General features: G+C 30.2%; 1 protein-coding gene across 1 annotated transcript in view; it reads right to left on the bottom strand.

Annotated features, from left to right (window-relative positions):
- The window catches only part of Zip89B (Zinc/iron regulated transporter-related protein 89B), a 49,159-nt gene extending 38,969 nt beyond the window's left edge, over positions 1 to 10,190 (bottom strand). Inside the window, exon 1 of the mRNA XM_088257777.1 lies at positions 9,263 to 10,190. Coding sequence (XP_088113903.1) covers positions 9,263 to 9,581 — 319 coding nt within the window. The 5' untranslated portion in view covers positions 9,582 to 10,190. The remainder of the gene's footprint in view (positions 1 to 9,262) is intronic.
- Positions 10,191 to 12,148: the final 1,958 nt, after the last annotated feature.

Here is a 12,148-nt window from a genome sequence, read left to right as displayed (position 1 = left end):
AAAGTTCAATAAGTGGCTTGATATTTATTTTTAACACTTTGTAATATATTTTTAAACTTTAAAAACATTCTCCTGAAAAATCAAGTTTTTATTTTATTTATGACGTTCTTGAAAGGAGTGAGCGATATATCTTTCTTCTTGTGGCCTGTTTTTAAGAGGGATTAGCCTCCTGCGATGCCGATTCCCAGCTGTCAATCCATCTCTTTGGTTGGCCGTGCAATGCAATGTGGGGGAGTCTGGATGGTTCAATTCTCCTCACATGCGCATACCATTGTCTTCATCGTTGCTTTCCCACCTAACGACATCTTCGATCTCACATATTTCTCTTATCCCGGTGTTCCTTATGCTATCTCGTAGGCTCTTGCTAGATATGCTCCTTAGAGTCTTCATCTCTGACACTCTTGGCGCGTTTTTTGTTGCTGGTTTGTCCACTCTGCATTCGATCCCATATTATGTCACGATGGGTCGCACACAAGTTTTTTAAAATTTTTATACATAGTATCATATCAGACATTGGCTTATTCACCCTTCGGATGACATGTCTATATTATAGGTGTCTTAACTTGATATAAAACATCTCGGATGTCCCTTACTGTGTTTTGAGTTTGGACAGCCGATCTATTGTTCTTTTTATATGAAAGAAGATGGAAGTCCGGGCACCCCAGGGCATACGACCTGGCATTAGATTGACTTAAGCGATCACTTTATACACTTGTGTAACAATCACCATTCTTACCATTATTGAACATCCATATTGCATTGATTTTTTAAACATCTTTATTAGGGTGATGGTTCTCAATGAAGATGTAACAGTTTCGATTGCTTTCAGCATTTCTCTTATTACGCCTGAAGTTTATTGCTCTGCTACTTCCTGCGCCCGTTATACGAAATTTCGCTCATTAAAGTAATTTTTCACAATCTGTTTTTCTCGTTATTTGAATGGCTCGCTAGAGAGGTTCCAACGCGAATTCAAAATAAACGTTTTTCAATAACACTTAAATAATGTTTAAATAACCTTAAAATATAAACCATAAATTCGTTAATCGATTATTTTTTAATTACGTGGTCTAATTGAATAATTAATCGAGAGGTCAATAAAGACGTAATTGATTTATTTCAATATTTAATGGTCGTTAAATAGCTTCAAGTACTCTGTGATATAACAACAAAAACAATGCAAGGAAAATTAGACCCAATCAGCTTAACAAAAAGTGTTAGACGTCTAGATTAACAATGTTTTTACCAATTTTTTAATGCTTAGTTAGTAGGTACCATCAAAGCAGATTTCATAAGCAGGTCAAGATGACTGTGACATGTGATCACTTTAAAATGGAGTGGAACTCGGTTATAAAGACATTGGAAGGGACCATAAAATTATGACGTTAGAAAAAATACTCCTCCTTACTGATAATTCTTACCACTTACCGCACATTCGTCTCAGAGAATAAATTTCGACTGCATTTGATCTGCTTTCATCCTTATTTTGCCATATTCCACGCTTCACTTCCATACATTAGGGTTGGAACCAGAACTCAGTTGTGCAATGCCAATTTAGCTTTCGCTAATAGGTTTTTTATTTGCTATAACTGATTTCACTACATCATTCACTCTTTTCTCAGCATTCATACTAGAAATACTCGTTATTTGAAAAATAAGTTTCTACAAATCTGTATGACTGACAACCAATCAAATTATGGTTTTCGATACGATGTAAATAAATATTTTTTTATAAAATAAACATAAGTGGTTCCTTCACTCTAATATTTATTTAATATAACCCTGGACTGGCACCTGAAGCGGAGGGCTGATGACTTTTACAGTGTTAAGTTAAAAAAAAAATTGCATCGCTAACCTCGGCTCGTAATGCATGTTTGTACTGAAACCTTTAGTGCATGTTTTCTCTTCGTGTCAACCAAAAATCGCATGTGTGAAACATTTTGTGTAGTTTTAAGTGTGTAAATAGTGCTATCGTAGTGAAGGGTAGTATTGTTTGCATGCTGTGGTAGTGATTGTCCTGACGAAGAGATGGGTACGTCTCGAAACCGGTAGACATAAAAATCTCGATGAGTGGTTATATACTAATATTATTAACATTTTTGTAAAAAAATCAATAATTAAAAATGATTAACCACAAATGCCTTGAATATTATTAATATTGAGAGTAAAAAAAAATATTTCTCTTTATTTTAGAAAATGGCATTACATTCTTACACAGATTACATTCTTGTGGCGAAAATTGCCGTAAAATCAGGTCAATGCCGGGACTCAAAATGACCTGGTTTTATAGGTTACGCAGTTAGGTCAGGGATCGTGATATTAATTTATCGTTCTTTGTTTCACTCTGGCCACACTGGACCAATTGGATGATGGGACATGGGACTCGCAACACAATTTGAATTTAAAAATATTATATCAATTGACGGCACGCATACATACGCCACATGAAAACATCACCAAGAAGATTATCTGAATCGTTAGAAAATTATTTTTCTAATTATTTATTAATTTAATTTAACTTCATTCAAACCCTCATCCGCACCCGATGGTGCATAGGGCACTGCATCATATAAACGCTGTGTTATCTTGATCGTAATATCGTAACATATAAAGGAAATTTATTTATTTTTCAAAACATATTACGTACATAAGTCATATATAATATTCCCGATGAGTAATTTCTATTTCTCATTTTGGGACATGGGATTAAGGTTAACAAGACTGGAACGCAAATAATAAAGTTACAAAAAATATATATTTTTTAAATAACCAAAACTAATACATGGCAAAATATAAAAACAATAAACAGGTATAATAAATAGGCATAAGAAGCATATTTATAAGAAATAATTGAGAAAAACGTAAGGTAAGAAGTATATTTAAAATAAACAAATGAGAAAATATAAAAAATGAAAAAATATAATAAATGAGAAAATATAAAAAACATAAGGTAAAAACAAAATACGAAAATATGACTTAACGCTACGTATTCTTACCATAAAGTATCTTTTCAGATCATTTATTTTGGATGCCCGAATGGGCTCTATTTTATATATATATCAGGCGGCTGGTTAATTTGGGTATACGCAATAATGTGATCAGCCCTCCGCTTTACCAGTCCAGGGTAGTATTGAACAAATATAAGAGTGATAAAATCACTTATATTTATTAGATACCCCCTAGGAATCGAACCCGGGACCTCCAGAACGGTATCCGAGCGTGCTGGCCATTACATTACAGAGGCGGACATTTTTTTATATATAGGGCTTGTATACATCACCTCAAGGTTTGAAGTAAAGATATTTCAAAAATTCAAACCCTTATCCGCACCCCAATGGTGCATAGAGCACTGCGTCATATAAACGCAGTGTTTTCTTGATCGGTAACACATGACGGAAAGGTGATCAGCCCTCCGCTTCAGGTAATATTGAAGATATGCGAGTGAAAAAATCACTTATATTTGTTTGACCCATCCTAAGAATCGAACCCGGGACCTCCAGAACGGCAGCCGATCGTTCTGGCCATGACACTTCAGAGGCGGACAATTGTTTAATAGGGCTTCTTTACTTCAACTCAAGGTTTGGAATAAAAATAATAAATAAATAAAGTAGCAAATTTACAATTTTATTTTGTGTTTTAGTTTTACTATACCGGAATGAAAAAGACGTATTTTTTACGAGCCGTGTATAATGTGCGTTTTTTTTATGAAACAACCACAGACAATAAAAGAGACGGTGATTTATTTTTCTCGGTAAACAAAGTTTCCGCGGAAATGTGCCATAAATTCGTCGGTATCATTTTGTTACTAAGACAAATTTAATGAATTTATGCTTCGAAAACGATAACCGACATATAAATCATGTTTTTCGTGTGAATTTCTAATTGAGCAAACATTTGGTATTTGAACATCTGTCGCGAAATGGCAGAAAGTAAATACGTTATTAATTGCGTTAATGATTTGGAAAACGTGATTCATAAAGACCTGGCAGCTATATTTTACTGTCATATCCGTATTAGATGTGTGTATAAATATATATATATATATATATATATATATATATATATATATATATATATATATATATATATATATATATATATATATATATATATATATATATATATATATATATATATATATATATATATACATATATATATATATATATATATATATATATATATATATATATATATATATATATATATATATATATATATATATATATATATATATATATATATATATATATATATATATATATATATATATAAATATAAACAAACATATGTTCTGGGTGTTTATGGTAAATCTTTCACATTTACTTTCCCTATCCTACCTGCAGACAAGCCTATCATACATATAAATACATCCAAATACATATACAAACCAGCCTATGACATATATCATTTATCTATAACGCTGTATATATGAGTTCACAAAAGGCATCTATGTTGGATTGAGGAAGTTTTCTTTTTAATTAGCAGAGATCCTTTTTTGGATATGTGTAAGTAAAGGTAGAATGATGGTGAATGTTACACGTGTGTAAATTATCACTTATTCAGCCTATGACAAGTCATAAGCTCTGAAAATACCTATTCTATATTACCATATTCTTTTTCATCTATGTTGAGATGCCAAATATTTAAAATAGGAAAAGCAGTATAGATGTTGCTTTATTGTTTTCTGTTTAGTTTCCTTATTATATAACAACACAATATTTTTAAATATAAAAAACGACGAATTTCATTTCATTTCCCTATAGTAATAAAACAGTTAAGATCATTTAAAATAAATATATATTAGTCACGTTTGTCCTTGCTCTACTGACTAACATTTTCTACGTTTACGTGACAATGTAACTGATTTTTGTTTTTATTGTATTGTTTGTATCGCACATTGTTATTTTTTCTCCATATAATCAACTGTTTATTTATAAAGTACAACAATACGAAGTATTCAATATTTAATATTGTAGACCATTTGGATTCAATTTTGTTTACCATATTTCATTAAATTTATAAATATATACCAACTAATATCTAGCCAATCTTCAGCATAAAGCGTCAAAATAAGAAACATATTTAAAAAATCTCCTTTCCACTAATTTTTTTCTCTTCGTTATTACTGGCATTTCTGATCGAAAACAGGGTGAAAATGCCAAAGTTGTTAGAAATAAACGTCTTGATGCTAGACGTATAGAGGTAACGTTATAGTCATCTCAACTACGATTAATAATTACTTTTAATAACTTTTAACTGTAATTTTAATTCTCACAGTAACAGACATAGTAGAACTGTGGCTATAAAAATTATTAAAAAAAAATAGAATTCCCAAAAAGAAAGATTGCTACGTCACAGTGCGGCTGTCCAAACTCAAAACACAGTAAGGGACATTTTTTGTAGTACGTTTTTTTTTGCATTTTTGGAATAAGTATGTAGACTCTACTTAGTCCAAAAATGCAAAAAAAACTTACTACAAAAAAATGTCCCTTACTGTGTTATAAGTTTGGACAGCCGAGTAGATTTGAAGAAATATTTGTATTTACCAAGTAAAAATAATAAAAAAAAACGGATATAAAATACCTCTATTTAAAATATCGTAGTCAAAACGTTGCCTTGGTTTTTATCATCAATTTGTAATATATGTTTTTTTTTAAAGTTCAAGTACTATCTACCATCTGATTGCAAACAACTACATATAATATCAAACGTTTTGACCACATATAATATCAAACGTTTTGACCAATATCACTAGTCTGTTTTTGAATAAGCCCGCAAATGTACTTATTTCTTTTTCTGTACATGAAGTTTAAATAAATAAATAAAATATTTCTCAAATACTGAGATAATGAGATAAACATGTTAAATTTTAATATTTATTTTCGTATAATTATTATATAACTGCTCGTGTTTTTTATATGGCGAGTTATGTTAAATCAATCCGGTTTTTTTCTTCATATTTTATTAGAAACAGGTTCTAAACGCGCGAACTTACTTTCTTGGTGATAGATACATGTTTTGTAATCTCCTTGAATTTTATTCTATCCGGGAAGTATTGTTTTTTGTTTTTTTTTTAACGTCAGCCCCGGATAACCGAGAGTCCAGTTAATGGGGGTTGCGTTAGATGCAAAAAAAATACTTTTAATTTATTAAAATACCCGTGATGTAATGAAATTACATTATAAAATTACCATATTTTAGTAATTGATTCGGCAGTCACTGTGTCGTAATATCTATCCATTTTTAAATAACGTTTTAACTGTTATAATTATTTAGTATTAAACCCTGGAGCGCGGGGCTTTCCTCCGTGTATTTAACGATCAAGATAACACTGCTATTATTATATTGCCAATAGGAGATATGACGTTAGAAGTAATCTTCTCATATCACCTGATGCTGAAGTAATATTCTCACATCATCTGACGCTTCTCACTTAATTTTCAACTAAATAAACGATTATATATATATGTATATGTATATATATATATATATATATATATATATATATATATATATATATATATATATATATATATATATATATATATATATATATATATATATATATATATATATATATATGTTATATATATATATATATATATATATGTATATATATATATATATATACATATATATATGTATATATATATATATACATATATATATATATATGTATATATATATATGTATATATGTATATGTGAATAAGGACTAGAAGTATGAATTTACTAATTTTTTTGTATAAGAGATTTTGAATGCAAAATATTCATAATATTCATAATATTTGAGTAAGGTGGTTGTCAATCATGGGTAGAATAGTTAAAGTTTCAAGTGTGTAAAGCGCTCACATAAGTGAGCTGGTTAACCAGCCTATGACAGGTCATACGCCCTGTAAATACCCAGATTCCATTTTCTTCTTCATCAACACAACTCAACATATTGAGTTATCAAGAAAATCAGTAGTATTGCTTCCCAAACGTAGTTAAGTGTCTCAAAAATTAATCTTTCATAATAGCCAAAATTATGTGATGCGAGTAAAAAAGATCGCTATCTTACTGATTTACTTAGGTTTGTGATTTATTTGAACTATTTTTTAATATAAAATGTTATCATTGTCCATGGTCGATTGTTATCTGCCAGTTATAACATACGTTCTGTATTATTCCTATCCGGCAATATTTTTATGTTTAAACTAAGAGAGCATTACGGTATGACATGAATGGCTTCATCAGTAAAATCATAATATTGAATTGTATATAAAACCTGTTTGAATTTCCAAGATATTTTTAAAACATTATACACATCAGATACGTTAAGAATGCATCGAGTGTAATTTGTTTTTGAAAACTGTTACATTATTTTAATAACTTTCAATGAAAACAAAATAAATTAATTTCATTGATTGATTCAGCAGTCACTTTGTGGTAATATCTGTCCAATTTTAATTTGTTGGGTTGTGGTCCCGTGGTTAGTGTCGCGGACTCTTAAGTCAAAGTTTCTCGGTTCGAATCCACTCTACAATTTGATACCTATTTCTAATAATAAGCCGATTAGGCATATATTTCAATTTATATATTTCAATATTTCAATTTTATACTATTTTTATGAAGAAATAGTATGAAATTGAAATATTTGTGTAAATAATAATAACACAAATATTTCTCTTAATTAAAAAAAAAAAAGTTTTACGGTATTTGAAAATGATGCGGAATACATCGAAACACGTGTCACAATAGATTTTAAGAAATATTGGTATTTACCAAGTAAAACTTAAATTAAAAATGAAAAGAAATTAATAATGTTTGTATAAAAGGGGCATAACGCATGGTAGACAATTTTTTTTTATGAATTCCTTACCGTAAACTAGGCGTTTTAAATTAAGCTTTTATATGAATGTACATTTATCAAATAAATTAACTGGTCAAATTATTTACTAAAATAAAAAAAAAAATTTAAATGATATTTTCTGGCTTTTCTCACGTATAATCCAGGATTCGGACCTCGCATACTAATAAAAGAGTTTCCGCTAACGAGCAGAAATTGAAATTGAATTTTTATTGAAAAAGCTTCTTTTCTTCTCACTAATAGATGTCTCTAGTGAAGTTGTAGTGATTCAAGAACAATGTTTCGAAATTGGATCATATATTTGAACTTCATTTATCAACGTTTTCACATTCATAGATTTGAAAAATTATGGAAAATAAAATAATCGTGATGAGATATTTTGGTTCTCTTGATTTGTTAGGGACAAAGAACCAGCGTTTGGCAATTAATTTACAGAAAAAATGTTGCATTGAATTTATGTGAAAGCATTTTTCTTTAATTAGCGGACAAATATGTTTTTTAGTATTTATTATAAAAATGCATTTTTAAACGAGTTATAGGGTGTATCAATATAATAAAACTTTATTTGAAATTTAACATTTTACTGTTCAATTTTTCACTGAAAAATAAAAAAACAATCATATTTTTTTCTAAGAAAATATAAAATATTACGCTGCTTTTTAAATATTATTTTTATAATTTAGTCTAGCTATATTTTCTCAAATTATCTAGAGTAAAGTATATGTATAGAGTAATCGTTCAGTTATCGGCTTATTGAAAATTACTTACCACAGTTTTGCGTGTAATATTTTTTCTAGCATTTTTTATTCGGCACATAATATTGTATTTGTAAACAGCTAGTAGCCGTATTTTAACATACTTGAAATTAAGTAAACCAAAACATCTCATCTTCGGCACCAATATAACAGCCAACCGGCATAACATACCCAAACACAGCAGACATGGGCATTGACAATGATTGTCTATGTAAATTTTGAAAACATGTTGCCGGAAAACTCGAATATTGATATTGTAATATTGATATTTAAACATAAAATCAGTTATAAATATTCGAGTGTTACTTTAAAATATTCATTTGGAGTGTTTTAGGCAGGGCTTTTTTTCCATCTAACGCGGTGGAACGGCGTTCCGGAAACTTTTTTCGCGGATACATAAATATATATTTTTATTTTCAAAATCAATTAGACGAAACAATATTTGCGCTTACGTAATAACAATCTATATTTATATAATTCCTCAAGATGTTAAGAAGAGTGGCTTAAAATCTTATTTAAATGATATTTGAATATAATTTTTTTTTAGTAAAAAGTTTGGCATGAAGTGAGTTTCGGGACCTTTTTTATTAACAAAAAAAGCTCTGGTTTTAAGCATCAAAATAGTGTATAATTATGGGTTATTAAGTTGAATTTCTAACCTTGCAAATAGCGCACATTCTCTCCAACTTCCGGCAGGAGATGAAGGAACGTCGTGCAGAGGAGGACTCCTCCTCCAAAGGACAGCAGTACGAGGACGATCCTGTTGGAGGACTTGATGTCCGCGGCGGTCTGTCCTTCGCCGATCCACTTGAACTTCTTGGCCAAGAACATCGGAGCCAACCCGAAGATCAGAGACGCGAAGAAAAGCACAACCATCGCCACAATTTTGGCAATGACAACTTCGGACAACCCGTCATCTTCGTGATCCCCATCCTCCCCGTGCTTATGCTCTATCAACCGATCAATACTGAGAGCCATCTTATGAATTAAAAATGAAAATTAATAATAAGAATTTTGTTTATAAACTGTTATTTAACACACTAGTGAAGTATTTACGCTCATAGACAAAAATCTCTGCAGTTTTGTTTACGAATCACAAATTCGAAACCGGAAACGCAACTTCGCGGTATTATTTCGCGCGTTATCGTAATAATAGCAAATGAGATGCCTATCTATAATAAAACTTGTATTTTAACTGTTGTTTAACACGACAGTGAAGTATTAATGCTTATAGACCAAAATCTCTTCAGAGCCGCACACAAAACACGAATTTCGAAGCCGATAAACCGCCCGTTTGCGATATGTTTGTCAAGTATTTCGCAAGCGCATAACGACTTTTAACTATGAAATTTACGATAAGGCGACGGTGATCGTCAAAGATTGACAATGACATCGCATTCGGACTCTACGATTGAGGATTTGTTTGTTTGTTTGCTTCGGTCGAGCGGTGGTCGGTGGGCGGTGGGCGGCCGGCAGCGCGGAAGGCCGTGTACCAACTGACGGTAGCGAAGGCGGAGGTTGGAATGGAACCTGCGGCGAGCGAGCGAGTGGGTATATACCCGCCTCGACTCCGGGACGCCGGTACACCGCGGTGTAGCTGTACCGGTCCGTCAGCTGTTGTAGCGCCATGCGCACGTTTCACACGTTTGAGTGCCAACAGGAATCTGGTACGAATCACGTATCGTGGGGAACTTGCGAAATTTTACGTAAACTTTAATATATGTATACATGTATAATATATATATATATATATATATATATATATATATATATATATATATATATATATATATATATATATATATATATATATATATATATATATATATATATATATATATATATATATATATATATATATATATATATATATATATATATATATATATATATATATATATATATATATGTATATATATATATATATATATGTATATATATATATATGTATATATATATATACATATATATATGTATATATATATATATATATATATATATATATATATATATATATATATATATGTATATATATATATATATATATATATATATATATGTATATATATATATATATATATACACATATATATATACATAAATGTATATATGTATATAGGTAGATTTACTTGTGCTGTAATTCTGGGCATTTACGGGGCTTACAACCGTCATAAGCTGGTTTAAGTGATCACTTTACACACGTGTAACATTCACCAATTCTACCCATGATTGACAACCACACTACTCAAATTCTAGGAAGTTCTATATATAAGTATACGATCCAATTTCGAAACACTTTACTTCATTACTAAAATCACTAGAATTTTTACTAGAGACATCTTTTAGAGAGATGAAGAAGCTTTTTTTATTTGTATATCAGGTCCGAATCCTAGATTATAATCACATACATGAGAAACGCCAGATAGTATATTTTTCATTATTTTATTTAAGCTTATAATTGGAAATAATCCAGATTTGTGAACACTTGTTTGGACGCACTCATTATTTTGAAAATATTTGTATTTTTGTAAGGTACACCAGTATTTCCATTTCTTGCTATTTTCAAGACATTTATAAAGATAACTCCTATGGAACAAAGCCATATTTGTGAACAAAGATTTAGACACACTCAACGTATTTTAAACTTTTTTCCATTTTAATTTCATTGTATTTTTGTAGGCCTGGGCGGCTCGTTATCAATAATGGAAATCAAGTTGTGGTAGAGTGCGTTCGAACCCAAAATCCGGGACATTAACCGCGGGACCACAACCTGATTTTCAATAACAACTTAGTTAATTATCAAAAATGCCTTATTGTTAATAAAATGTGTAATTTAATCCTGGTCGCAGTCAAATGTGGTGCGAGTAGATAAGAATTGATATCTCAACATATATTTAAGTATTTAATTGACGTAACGGTTTTCACATATACCGATATTTTATCATACGCGATCGCAGAACTAGCAGATAACAATTTGTTTTTAATTCAATAAATAGTCTGTGAATGTTCCCCATTAAAAAATTACATGCATTTTGACATTTCGCTCACTCTTTTCAACAACGTCATATTTCAAAAATCGTCAATTTTCAGTTGTGCATGTTTTCGGAATGCCCAGAAAATGTACTATATCCCAGCAAAAGCGGCATATTTCTAACTTTATATTTACCCGCTACAGGGCAGAAAGCGTTATTTTTGCATTTTAAAGAAAAGGTATTGTTTAATTTTTTTATATACTAGTTATTTTTCAAATGGAGAAAAAATATTCAGGTTTTACCTAAAAAGATCTGTTGTACAGTAAAAAGTTGAATAAGTGTCTTGATATTTATTTTTAGTACATTGCATTATATTCCTAAACTTTAAACGATTTCCTGAATAATCAAGTTTTTTGATAAGTATATGACGTTGTTGAAAGGAGTGAGCGATATCAACATAGGTGAAAAAGAATATGGAAGTCTGCGTATCTGACCTATCGTATGCTGGTTGAAGTTGAAGTTGAAGTTGAATTTAACATAATCAACCTATGAAGGATTGTATTAGACTCGTTT

This window comes from Brachycentrus maculatus, unplaced genomic scaffold (genome assembly GCF_059751285.1).
Source record: "Brachycentrus maculatus isolate JH-2025_06_01 unplaced genomic scaffold, ASM5975128v1 h1tg000087l, whole genome shotgun sequence".
NCBI lineage: Eukaryota > Metazoa > Arthropoda > Insecta > Trichoptera > Brachycentridae > Brachycentrus > Brachycentrus maculatus.
The sequence above is the reverse complement of the archived record's forward strand: the minus strand, read 5'-3'. Positions and strand labels throughout refer to the sequence as shown.